This window comes from Apium graveolens, chromosome 8, assembly GCF_009905375.1.
Source record: "Apium graveolens cultivar Ventura chromosome 8, ASM990537v1, whole genome shotgun sequence".
In the NCBI taxonomy this organism is placed as follows: domain Eukaryota; kingdom Viridiplantae; phylum Streptophyta; class Magnoliopsida; order Apiales; family Apiaceae; genus Apium; species Apium graveolens.
In genome coordinates this window covers 255,273,712-255,288,085 of record NC_133654.1, presented here as the reverse complement: position 1 = coordinate 255,288,085, position 14,374 = coordinate 255,273,712, and the positions used below count along the sequence as shown (strand labels likewise).

General features: G+C 39.2%; 1 protein-coding gene across 1 annotated transcript; it reads left to right on the top strand.

Moving 5' to 3' along the window:
* Positions 1-2,610: 2,610 nt before the first annotated feature.
* Positions 2,611-5,581, top strand: LOC141679150 (BTB/POZ domain-containing protein At1g50280-like). The gene is made up of 3 exons (XM_074485657.1): positions 2,611-2,813; positions 2,907-4,070; positions 4,934-5,581. The coding sequence occupies exons 1-3, from the start codon at positions 2,751-2,753 to the stop codon at positions 5,489-5,491; spliced, it is 1,785 nt and encodes a 594-aa protein (XP_074341758.1). The 5' UTR covers positions 2,611-2,750; the 3' UTR covers positions 5,492-5,581.
* The last annotated feature ends 8,793 nt before the right edge of the window (positions 5,582-14,374 follow it).

Sequence of the window (14,374 nt, the reverse complement as noted above, 5' to 3'; positions counted from 1 at the left end):
AAAATACTAACAACTAACTGATCACAGGTACCTACATTGATTCTTGCACTTGGTAAGATGTGTATAAAACTATAAATGGCCAAGAGTTTCAGATTGAACAGATCTTGTTTAGAAATAAAAACTTGGACTGTTTGTATGATGTGTAGAAATGGCTAGAAGTTTCTTGGATACCATGCTTTTTGATTGATACGAGCAAATGTAAGTTATTCCAGTTATCATCTATTTTAATCGTACAGAGTACTATTAGTTTCGAGTTTTGGAGTATAGGAAGAAATTATGACATGAATCTGTGCAAGTCTTTACCCGGAGATGAGTGTGGATCGGTTTGTTCTTGGGCTCTTGTTGCAGCTTGTTGGTTTGTGTTGTGGTGCTAATTTTAAGAATATATTGTATTACTACTTGTCTGGGTTCAGTTCTCATCAACCAGATTTTTACCGCTAAGAAAAGATTGAGGCACATTTTTTTAGCTTACCCTGCCCCCATTCTCCTTGTGACACTTCAAAGAATGCAACAAAGCATATAATACAAACTTGAGATACTTGTTGCACCAAGTATATCAGCATTCTGGAAATATATCAGCTTTAGTGAAGTATACTCTAGAAGCTTTGATGTCCTCTCCCAAATTTGTAGGTCTCAAACTGCTTGTTGCTAAATCGCGCTTATAGGCTCGACTCCGATTCATGGGGAAAGACGGTAGCTTATGATTGAGTGAGACCAGACCACTACGGAGAAGGAAACCTATATGGTGCATTTTACTGACTGGCGCGACAGTAAATATTTTATACTGGAGGAAACAAATAAGTCAAATTGTTCTGTTATATATGTAGTATTTTCCATTATTGGACTCTGTAAACCAAGCTCAAGTTGCTGCATGCTTGGCTGTTGCTCTGAATCTTATTATTTATTTGAAAGTTGTTGATAAATATACAATACAGCCTCTGAGTCTGACCTGAGCTAGTACTGTCAAATAGATACCACTATCTGAGATTCACATCTGACATCTTATTTTTATGTAAAATATTTTTTTTTTCTAATTAATTATACACGCACACAAACATATATTAACTCTACACACTAGATGTTGAACTCTAGATCTCCCGCAAAGCTCAACCACTACAAAACCTTCGTTAGCTGTAAAAACGCTTAATTACCGAGAATTGGGAAAAATCTTGGCCAAAATAGTTGATATTTTTCTAATTGATTATCCGGAAAATATCAATATTCAAATTTTCAATTTTCAATTTTCAACAATGACAAAAACAAATGAGATAAGACAAAATTGAGCATAAAATAATCGATATTCTTCAAGGCGGGTCCCACATTTCACATGTCAGAAAACCGCTAATACATGTAAGTACAAAGCCAATGGACACAAAAAACAAGCATATGACAATGGAATTCCAATTATATTGAAAGCTATGGGCTTGGTTTCTTGACTTGCAGTATCCCTTGTGTATAGGGTAGTTTCTTAACCTTTTGTTATGTGTCCTTTGTACCAACTTGACTACTATCACTATTTAATTGTTCATCAATCTATGTAGAAATGGGGTTCTGTTCGGGTCGGGGATGCAAGAAGAGATCACGTCACTCTATCGACACAACACATATGATTTGTTAACCATCGCATGTATGAATTAGCACCCTACAAATATGGATCCATTATAATTGTTTTTTTTTGTTGATTTTACATTCTAGATACAGTGTCGATACTTTACAAGAAATTCAGGGGGATGGTGCCACTGCTCTCATTGTGATTTTTGGTTCCGCAACTGAGGACCACTGTATATCATTATATCAATGCCAGGAGACATTTGGAATCATGAAACAATCAATCAAAAAAACAGGTCCTAGTGGTAGCTTATCAGTTTTAAAGTACAGCCTATTATCTCTCGTGAATGCTGTTAAAATTAGACAAAACCAACTAGACTTTTATATAGTTTTAAGACGGGTCCTGACATATGATTGTTACAACATATTTTATTGTGCTGTGTTGATTAAGAACCGTACATAGTAACACTTTTTATGTGAATACATGAAACTAGCTCACTTTTTCCACGAGTTTTCATCATATCCTGCATATTATAAATACGACAATCATATATAGCTAGCCGACCACCTTTAAACCTACATAGCACACACTCATCTATAGCTAGCCAACCACCTTTAAATCTACATAGCACACACATATGTTCATTGGCGGAACCAGAACCCACTTCTACGGGGGTACCATGTATTTAAGTGACTATGTTACGAGTCAGTAGTCCAAATTTAAAATTTCTTGTCATTTTCTCTAGACTTTTGTCAATTCTTTTGATATTTAAGTGCTAAAAATTAGTATTTCAACCATTTAATTTCCAATTTATGATCATATAACTAAATACGACTTATATTATGAAAGATGTACTAGCAATGAATGGACATTTAACCTTTTTTTAGTGGGGGCATTTAATAAAATAAACATATTTATATTTTAAAAATTCAATAAAAAAATCGCTAATTTTTTATTCTGTAGGGGCATGTGTCCCCATTGGCCTCTACATCCGCCCTTCCTTGTGTTAAACTTGTGTAGTTTGCTTAGAAAGGCATATCTTAACTCTAATGCTGAATGTATGTATAACCAAACTTCTATCACATGTGACCTGTCCTGATCAGACACAAGCACAACTATACTAAATTCTCTAATATCCAGTACTTTTATTGCTTGGTGGTGGTACTATATTTGAGGCTTGGAAATTAATGCATCATTAGCCATGGCAGGACTGTGTGGCATTCAAATTCATATCAATGGTCAGCAAACATTCTTCCTGAATGAGGTAATTGTACTACATAATCTTGAGCCTATTTATTTTCTAAATTACTCATACATGTTCATTTTACTTGCATCTAATTCTTACTCTTTTTTCCAGAAAATTATATCAAAATTTTCAGGGAAGCTAAGGAAAATTGTCAGGCAAGAAAAGAAAAGAGCCCAAATCAAGAACTCTGGGATACATATTGATGATTTCCCGGGAGGGCCGTTTGGTTTTGAGCTAGTTTCGAGATTTTGTTACAACAATGCTACTAGTAAAATAACTGTATCCAATGTCTGTCTCTTGTATTGTTCTGCTGTTTATCTTGAGATGACAGAGAAAGTCTCAGCTTGCAATCTCTTGCACCAAACAGGAACATTTCTTGAAGAAATGTTCTCTTGGTCTCGGACCGATATTTTATCTTGCCTAAGAAGCTGTGAATCTATCTTTGCATTTGCAGATTCTTCTGGCCTTATTGAAAAACTCTTAAACACACTTCTTGCAAAAATTGCACAAAATTCAGACATTTTTGTTTGCTCATCGTCGTCATCATCTTCTCCAGAAGCTACTGCATCTCCATTTAGGCTATCTTCCTCAACAAAAAGCACCACTCCTGAAGTTCTTGGCCTTAAAAGAAGTTCCTCAAAAGCATTTTGGTGGTTTGATGATTTAACCATTTTACCGCCTATGATTATAGAAAGATTTGTCAAGCTTTTAGGTACTTATGGTAATGATGACACCAGTTTAATCCTAACAAGGTTCATCCTCAACTACCTTAAAGCTAGTGCTCAATCAAAACATTCCCTAATGACCAAGACTCACTCAATATCAGAGTATTCTAGGTTAGCAGACACAGCTGTTTATGGAGTGATTTCAACCGGACAATCTTCGTTTTCTTGTAGAGGATTGTTTTGGATATTGAGACTTGTCTCTACTTTTGGTATAAGCAGAGATTTCCGAACAGGATTAGAGAGACTGATTGGTTCAGTTCTTGATCAAGCAACATTGGATGATTTATTGGTTTCTGCAAATGATGGAAATAGTGTTTATGATGTCAATCTTGTAGTAAGATTGATTAGAGTGTTTGTTTATACTTACAATAAAGAAGAGTATATGCAGAAGACGAAGAAAGTTGGTTGGTTGGTTGATAAGTATATAAGAGAAATAGCTCCTGATCAGAACCTGAAAGTTTCAAAATTTCTCAGAGTTGCAGAGAGCTTAACGGATTGTGCTAGAGATTGCTCTGACGGTGTATACAGAGCTGTTGATATCTATCTCGAGGTATTCAGTCATTTCATTTTTTTTCACTTTGATCACATTCTAATAGGACATGCATTTATAAGTATCAGGCACTATAATTATTCTTAAGAAGATGCTATATTTGATGTGTTCTTGAGTAACCTCAAACTTACCTCAGAAATAATCAAGAAGTTAAAGTTCGATATCAGTAGTACTATGATCCAATAGCTAGTATTGAGTTATTTTTACCCTACTACTTGCGAGATAGTAGTACTTTCTGGCAGTAGCTTTTAAAACCATGTAATGCTACAAATTTCAAGTTATGGACATGGTCGCACTCTATGAAAAACACGATTTAGCGCGAGAACAACGAGAATAATTGCTCCACACTCTTTCTATAAAAATAATCTCACTAGAAATGAAATAATTGTATGCATATTCGTTTCCGTAATGGCTAAGGCTCATATTCTTGGCCGCAAATTAAGCTTATTTGTCCTTTTCCATGTCTTTATTTGGCTAGCTCTTAGGTCCTTGCCCTTATCTATTAATCTGGTCAAGAGATAAAATTGTCATCATCTACAGATGCAAGAAATATTATGATTCACATGATGTTTATATATTACTAGGCTAAATAAAGTTAAGTAATCAGACTTTACAGATAACCTCTTGAAAGCAAACTTGAGATTTCATCTCCCCACTCCATTATAAATATTTTAAAGAAATTATACATAATTACTTGTGTTGATGAATATAAGATCATGTTAGGACCTTATTCTGACACCTTAAGGTTGGTTAATAAACATGGTATTAGAGCTCGGTTTTAGATGGATCAGTTACTTAACAATCTGTATGATGTTTATAAAATTATTGCATCTGATTTATGTAATTATATTTATTGCATGCAGTCTCATCCTTGTCTATCACTGGAAGAGAGATCAAGGCTATGCAGATGTTTGAACTTCAAAAAACTTAGCCTAGAAGCATGCAAAGAGCTAGCCAAGAACCTGAGAATCCCACCCAGGGTTGCAGTTGAAGCTCTTGCTGCTCAAACCAGATCAACGAGTCAAAGAGTTACTGATTCTCCTGCACTTGACCCTTCTCATTTAAATCATGATCAAGATCATGCTCATCAGTCTTACTACGCTTCCAATTATTATGATGAGACGATGATAAATGTTCCGATAAAAAGGCATAGCCAAATGGTTATGTACAGAGGTGGTAGGCCAATGATGAATGATGATATGGAAACGAAATTTAAAGATTACGAGGATGAGAAAATGATAAGTGCAGCAGAAGAGAATGAAATGATGAGATTGAACCTAGAAAGGATGCAAATGAGAGTTATAGAGTTGGAGAAAGTATGTAAAGGGATGAAGGGTCAAATGTCAAGAATGGGAAAGAGTAATGGTAGGTCTCCTTTGATTTGCCATGCTCAAACTAAAGCAGTGCCAAGATTCTGCTAGCTATCTTTTTTATCTTTGTAATCTTGAGTATATTGTTTTTTGAGATTGTGTAATTTCCCTTGAATATTAAAATAAAAATCTATATTACAACTTCTCGCACATATTTTAAAGGCAATACCGCCGTTATGAACCTTTAAGAAACATTAAATAATTTTAATGAAAGCCATTGAAATGAAACTTTAAATTGTGTTTTACTCTTGAAAATGTAAGTTTAAGTTGTGTTTTAATTAATAAATAATATTTTATGAGAAAAATGGCCTTAAGTATGTATTTATGGAGTTTAACCAAGTACGTAGTATATTTTATTGGTAAAGTTGTAATTTATATAAATTAATATGTGATTACAATAATATCTCTAGTATATTCATAATAAAAATTGATTTGTACTCGCCTAAATTACGTGAATGTGAGTTGTAATTTGGACCATTAATCTCATGCTTTATTCTGTCTCGCTAAGTGGTTATGCGCATTCCTTGAAAACTTGACTGCATGTTTGTTTGAAACAAAAGTGAGCATGCAAACAAAAGTGCGTATGCATGATTATGCTTCTAAAAGTAACCTGAGTTTATAAGATTTAGGGGTATTTTTGTAAATATAATAGGTTGACTTAAAATTATAAAACTACCCAATTAAAATTATACTCAAAATTTTTATAATCTCAGGCTAGATCCCTGAGAACAATTTCAGGTTCAGTTTTATCCTCAGGCATTGTGTTAAAAATGAAAAATGTTGGGGTTATCTCTGAAAGTAAAATCCGATTTTGTGACAACGTTAATAATATGTGCCGTCGTGTTGGTGAATACTGATACGTGTGTAAGAGATTCAGTCTGTGTAAGAGATTTACAGGATTCAGGTGACGCGTGAAACCATAAATGATCAGGGGACTGGAAATATTTTCCGAGCATTTTTTTTTAATTTTCAATTTATAATATATACTTAATTTATAACTCACGTGAAACACGATGTAATCCATATTATGGGTGATCGTGGATCAGGTTGGTAGGGTTAAAGATAATAAATTGAAACAACCAAATTAATTCGGTTTCTAAAAAAATGAACCGTTAACCAAAAAAAGTATTTTCAACCCAACCCTATTTTTTATACATTGGGTCGGGTGGGTTCGGGTGGGTTCGGGTTGGTTCGAGTTAAAAGTCGAATAAGATTTCTCAAAAATTTTTATGAGTCAAAATTATAAAAAATTTAATCAAAAGTTGAAGTGTACACCATAATTTAACAGAAGATAAATATTATTAGATATTATACGTGTTTAAAGTCAATAACTTGTGGTGTATTATCCGTAAAATAATAATTTTATTTCGAATATATTTTTATTACAATAAATACATAAATTAAAATTTCAAATAATAATACTATAATTATAAAATCGGTTTGGGTTGGATTGGGTTAGTAAGGGTTATAATTTTTTGAATCTTGACCCAATCCATTATATTCGGGTTTACAAAAAATTAAATCAATTAAAGTTCGGATTTTTGTATAGTTCGACTCCGTAAGTAGAAATGAAGGGCGGGTTGGGGCGATTTTGCGATTTGATCTATTTTTTGTTCACCCCTAGTCCATATGATACAAAAACTTTGCTCCATAATATTTAGTTACTACAGTATCTAAATATAATTTGTTAATTTTTTTTAGCCTTTTGCTTATGTTGAATTATACAATTATATAATATCTTCAATGACCAATTAGAAATAAGATTAGCGGATTGTGTCTTTTTTATTAAAATAAAGAAAAAAGGCCTTAAATGTCTTTATTGGGAGGAAAATGATCTTCAATGTCACTTTATGAAAGTTGGTCCTAAATATCACTCTGAAACGGAATATCGGGTTCCGTTATATACTTTAACAAAAAATGTTAACGCTTCTTACGTCTTGTTATAGCCAAAATTTGGTACGAAAGTTATCCGGGTCAATAAAACTCAATTTGGACGGACGCCAAGAAAATAGGTTTTCACAGACAGCCAAGGACAACGACCAAGGACGAACGTTTTTGCTGGAAAAGTAAGGGTGCACCCAAACCTTGGACGAGTTAGGGCGAGCCCAAACCCTGGACAAAGTTAGGGCGAGCCCAACCTTGGACGAGTTAGGGAGAGCCCCAATCTTGGACGAGTTAGGGCGAGCACAAACCTTGGAAAGGTTAGGTCGCGCCCAAACCTTGGACGAGTTAGGGCGAGCACAAACCTTGGACAAAGTTAGGGCGAGCCAAAACCCTTGGACAGGTCAGGGCAAGCCCCAACCTTGGACGAGTTAGGGCGAGCCCAAACCTTGGAAAAATTAGGGCGCGCCCAAACCTTGGACGAGTTAGTGCGAGCCCAAACCTTGGACAGCTTGGCGAGCCAAAACCCTTGGACGGGTCAGGGCAAACCCTTTCCATTGGAAGAGTTAGGGCGAACCCTAAATATTTGATTGACAGATTCCTTGGACGGATTCCTCGGATATGATTACTTTGACGGATTCATATATTGGCTTTTCTTGGACTGAGTTAAGGCGATCCCTAACCGTTGAATAAGTTAAGGCGTACCCTATAAAGAGATTAAAGGCTGATAACACAAGGTGGTGCCAACATACAGAAATGTTTGGGCGCGCCCGTAGATTCTACTTGGCGCGGAATACAACTTTGACATGTTGCTTGGACGTGGACTTTGGATGCTTTAAGGAGGAAGAAGATTATTATTACTAACATATTTGCTGCAGGTACTCTATTAAAGAACTCCTTCCTGTAATGCAACCACAGGAAGGCGGTGTCCGTGGTCAGAGACCTTCAGGGGTATGCCTAGACAGAAGGCCTCCTCCTGTAGTCAATGAGTGTCCTCATTGGGGATGTGAGGTAAAATTTTGGTGTGTGTTTTGAGAGCTCTGTCTCTGTAGTCAACGGGTGTCCTCGTTGGGAGACTTCGGAGTATCCAGCACTTTGCACCCAAAAGTTTGGGATCACTTGTTCTGCAATCTAGTAGGGGCTCTTCATTCGGGGGACAAGGATGCGTCCAACATTTGGGGTGAACCACAACTATACCCGCGTCCAAGGATTAGAGAAACAGCTTGTAGTGGAGGGTTATCCTTGACCAGGGAGATGCCTTATCCGTGAAGTCTCGAAGCCGCGGACCAGCCTTGGGCCTTTGTGGTTGGGCCTCATCGGAGGACATTCCAAAAGCTAGTAGAAGACGGTTTCCAGTAGATTTCCTACCGGGCCTCGGGACAAGAGATCTAAGCCCATTAGGTTTCTTGTTCCCCAAGAACTACGTTGGCTTGATTCCCTATAAATAGGGATACATAGACAAATTGCAAGGGGTCGAAAGCGAGAGCCTTAAGGAGCCACCATCAACCCTAAGCAACCTCGGCCACCAATAATCACCACCACCAAACACTGTTCATGTTTTCCGATGAACACTGTTCATGTTTCCCGACGAACACTGTTCATGTTTCCCTACGAATACTGTTCACCTTTTCCGACGAAAAACCACCGTCATAGATCTTGATTCCGGCTACGAACCTCAAAATTTGTTATTACCAAATTCCTCCGTCAACGAATTGGCGCTATAAGGAGGGGTTATTCAAGATCTGCATCGAGGTGAAAAGATGTCTCAATATCATGATGTAAGTTCTTATGATGGAGAAAGCTCTGAAGAAGGTACTGATCGTGATTATGATCAACATGAACCTTATGTTCCTATTGCCATGAACCGCCCAACTCCAGACGTTGGGGGCCAGCCACCTGTTCTGATAAGAAACATCGATCTGATAGAGCAACCATATCGTATGGGAGATACGCTAAACGAATTTGATTCGAGATTAAGCACCATGGAGCGGCATAAAACCAGGAGAGGACTCCATCGGAACTGCCCTGTTCACACATCTGGTAAAGCCCCAATGTTGGAGGGAGACGCTCCGGCCAGACGTGACTGAACTGAAGGCGGACATGTACCAATCACCCCACGTCGTTTAAATTATTCAAATGACACGTCCCTGATCGTTGAGCTTATTGATGAAGATACTGATGGGAGAGAAGTGCCGCGGACAGATAATCGGGTGGCGATTCACCCGCATCGTTTGGGGCGAACTTTAGAAGAACGACACCAGGTTGTAACTTTTCAATCGGGAGAGCAACGAGGTTTCGATGCCTTGAAAGATCGCTTAAGAATTCGTTTGGGAGATGATGACTTGAGGACGTTGCTTTTAGAATGGTAGAGAGATACTGTCCGAGATGAAGTAACGCCCCCTGGTTCAACGCATATGCCCCTGCACCCCCCCAAGGATCAGGAGCGACACCGCGACCATGAGAGAGCTCCTCATTAGAGGTCAACCGAAAGATATGGCAGAGAATATGAGAATGATCGCTGGAGAGGATTTTCCGGCATGGAAGAGGCGGAGGTCGCGAAAAGTACTTGGATGGGAATCTCCGCCATAATTATAATCCCTAAAGGGATTCCCAAGACCGATATGGAAGGATCAACCAGGCAAGGGATGTTGGCCGACGGGATACGTTGGCACATGATCGAGAAACCCCCAAAGAAGATCTCAAATGGGAGGTACCCGCAGCTCCCAAGGAAGGACGGATAAATGTCCAAGGTGCCAAGCAGCAGCCAGTAATCCCAGGCGGGAACCGAGCGGCTCCGCCTTCACCTCAGCCTAATCCTCCACCTAATGTGCAAACTATCCCAGGAATTGGGACCTATAATGTGAATGATTTGAAAAGGTTATTTGGGCACTTGGAGGGAGGAAGAGTGATAGCAACAACTGAGATCCCTTCGCCATTCTCCACAGCAGTAAGAGAAGCCCAACTACCGGCAGGATATCGCAACACGACCACTAACTTGCGATTCCATGGAAATTCAGATCCGATAGAATTCCCGAGACGCTTTAATATAGAGATGGATGAGTATCAAGTTCCAGACTTGGCCAGGTGCATACTGTTGGCCGCAACTTTAAAAAAAAATGCTCAACAATGGTTTCAAAAGCTTGGTCCTGGGGTAATCACCTCCTAGGACTAAATGAAAACTTTATTTCTGACGAAGTTCCAAGCCGCTGTGAGATATGCCCCGTCTGTCACAACCTTGGCCAACGTCAGAGAGCGGGAGAATGAGAGCTTAACAACCTACTTCAAAAGGTTTAACGCTGAGTCTAGCAGTGTGAGAGGTGCCTCAGACGAAGCTCTGAAAAGTTTCTTAATAAATGGGTTAAGGGTTGGCTCAGACTTCTGGAAGCATCTACAGGGGAAAGACCCAACCACTATGGCAGATGTCTTAGCCCAAGCGGAATATTTTAAAATCGTGGAGCAATCTTTGGCCGAAGTCCGTCCTGCCACTCAAACATCACAGAAGAGTAAAGCAAGGAAGACCGACAGATTTCCAAACCCAAGATATCGCAGAGATAGCCGTAGTCCAAACCATGTGAATGCTGCTACTATTCGAAGAGAATGAAGTCCACCCTTGAGCTACGAGAATCGACCAAGTAATTTTACTCATTTGGCCGCGTGTATGGAACACATCTTCAAAGTAAATAAGAACAAATGTCTTTTTAGGAAATCGGATGCTCTATCCTGGTGGCAGAGTAAAGATAAGAAGAAATACATCGAGTACCATGAATCGTTCGAAAATAACATTCATGAATGTCGCCAGCTGGAAGATAAAATCAAGAATCTGGTCAGAGAAGGGTATCTTGGCGAATGAGTGATTAAAGAAGTGAAAATACATAGGAATGGCTCTGACGAAGTAAAAGAAGAAGACGGTCGTACCCCGCGGGGTCCAACAATGAAGTTCCAAAAGAAAGTAAATTTGTCAGAGATGGAAGCATCTGAGCAATATTTGGAGAAGACCCCAATGTGGAGAGCAGTAATCGAGGACTTGATAGATATGCTAGGGAAGAAAAGTACAGACCTCTTATCCACACCCACAGTCTGGAAACAAGTCCATCAAGGATATTTAAAGGAGAATCCATGGACATCGCTTTCAGACAAGAAGATGCAAAAAATTGGTACAGTACCCACACAATGATGCCTTTGTCATATCAATTCAGATCAGAATGGAGAATGTCTACAGATTCTTTGTGGACAATGGAAGCTCGACCAACATCCTTTATTACAATGCTTATAAGAAGATGAGATTCCTTTGGAAGGTGATATAGTTTAGAAGGAAATCAATGGGGAAAGGCTTGAAGTAAAAGTTAAGATGCTGCAAAACTTAGAGCAAGCCCTTGATGAAGTAGAAGCCCCTCCTCAAGAGGGTGCGCCTTCACAGGAAGAAGCCTTAGAAGACCTCCGCGGAGTTAATCTCAACTTGGATCCACGCATCCCTTTGCCTGTAGAGAAAATGGGTTCGGCTGAAGACATAATATCTATCTCAGTGGATGACAATGATTCAAGTAAATATTAGAATTTTGGTAGACGCTGAAATTAGGTATACACGCATTCAAAAGCTGTTCTATGCCTTGATCCTGGCCTGTATGAAGCTAAGGCTATATTTTTAATCTCACAAGATCGAGGTTCATACCGTTTATCATCAGGAAAATTTTGTGTAAACCGGAATCATCAGAAAGGATGTTAAAATGGGCAATAAAGTTGGGATAATTTAATTTGGACTATTCTCCGCATACATCAGTCAAAGGTTAGGCTTTGGCCAATTTCTTGCTTGAGTTTGTGAGTTTGACTCCGAGATCGATGAAAGAGCTATAGTGATGGCCGAAACTTCTTCACAATAGAATACTCATGATACTGTGGAGGAAGAGTTCCCACCCATTTGGTGGATTTTGCATGTGGAAGGAGCAGTTAATAATGATGGGGTTGACACCGAAGTTGCATCGGTTACTCTAGAAGGGCACCATCTGATGAGTGTCATACACTTCAAGTTTTATGCGATGGATAGTGATGCGGAGTATGAAGCTCTAATCAATGGTCTGAAGATGGATTGGAAGTTGAAATTATGAAATTGGTAGCATAGAGTGATTAAGAGTTGGTTTCCAACCAAATGAATGGGAAGTTCCCAGCTCGAAGACCTTGAACTGAAATTTACCTGAGGTGTGTGCAGCGCCTACTACGGAGGTTTGACGAAGTTAGATTAGAGTGTGTGCCAATGGAAAAGAACGACATCGCAGATGCCTTGGAAAAAATGGGCTCTCAAATGGAAGTGTGTTGCTTGGAGAGAGTCCATTGGGAATTCAAGAAGTTTTGAGTATCCCTCAAGTAAATATATTGCTAGTCGGAGCGGTCCGAGATGAAACTTCGATGACTCTGATACAAGATTATATCTGCGTATTGACTTTGCTGGAAGACAAGGGAAAAGCTCGGCGTCTCGGCTACCAAGCAGCGAAATATGTGCAGTATGATGGAGTTCTTTGCCGAAGAGAATTTAATCAACCCCTACTGAAACGAATTGATAGTGAAGAATGTGACTATATCCATAGAGAGAGTACATGAGGGAATTTGCGGCAACCATTTGGGGGTGGTTCGCTAGCCATGAAGATTCTCAGAAATGGGTATTAATGATCGTCAATGAAACAAGATTCTTTCAAGTTTGTTCGGGCTTGTGATTGTTGCCAACCACTCGACTGCCCTGACTACCTCTCTGACCTCAATGATAAGTCATTGGTCCTTTTCCATATGGGGGGTTGATCACATTGGCAAACTCCTACATGCGAAAGGGGGTGTCAAGCATGTTGTTGTGAATCTAGATTATTTCAATAAATGGGCAGAAGTCATGCCCTTAGCAAATATTACAGCAAAGAAGATCAAAGAATTCGTCTTTAACTCTATTGTCTGCAGATTTGGAATCCAATATAAACTCATATCGGATAATGGAGAGCAATTTGATAACAAGGAGCTAAAAAAGTTGTGTGAAGATGTACACATAAAGAAAGAATTTGCCACGGTCTACCACCCATAGAGCAATGGTAGGACTGAATGCATTAACAAGATCATCAAGCATACGTTGAAGGTGATTGACCAGAGGATCTCCCTATGGTTTTATAATCTTAAAACACCACTCCAACACCAACTATTAGAAAATTTCCTTTCACGTTTCATGGATTTGAAACCATGGTTTCCGTGGAAATAAGAGTTGTGTCATTCCACAGAGATCACTATTTTGAGGAAGAAACTAAGGCTAACCTTACGTTTTACTTGAAACTTTTAGAAGAAGCAAGGGCAATCATGAAGTGTTTGGGAAAATCCTCAGGGTCGCCCTAAATATTTGGCGGGTGTCTAAGAAAAACCCTCAGGATTCTCCCTAACTGGGTTAGTGGGGACGCGCACGCCACGTCTGAAGACCCTTGTCGAGGTAGATGCTCTTCTTGCAGAAGACGCGCCCTCTAAGGATGAATACCTTGTCGAGGTAGATGCTATTCTTGCAGAAGACACGCCCTCCAAGGATGAAAACCTTGTCGAGGTAGATGCTCCTCTTAGAGAGAATGCACCCTCCAAGGATGTTACCTTGTCGAGGTAGACGCGCCTCATATAGAGGATGTACCCTCAAAGGATGAAGACCCTTATCGAGGTAGATGCTCTTCTTGCAGAAGACGCGCCCTCCAAGGATGAATACCTTGTCAAGGTAGATGCTCCTCTTATAGAGGACGCGCCCTCCAAGAATGAAAACCTTGTTGAGGTAGATGCTCCTATTAGAGAGAATGCACCCTCCAAGGATGTTACCCTATCGAGGTAGACGCGCCTCATATAGAGGACGCACCCTCCAAGAATGAAAACCTTATCGAGGTAGATGCTCCTCTTAAAGAGAATGCACCCTCCAAGGATGTTACCTTGTCGAGGTAGACGCGCCTCATATAGAGGATGCGCCCTCCAATAATGAAAATCATTGTCGAGGTAAACGCGCCTCTTAGAGAGAATGCACCCTCCAAGTTGAATACCTTGTCGAGGTAGATGCTC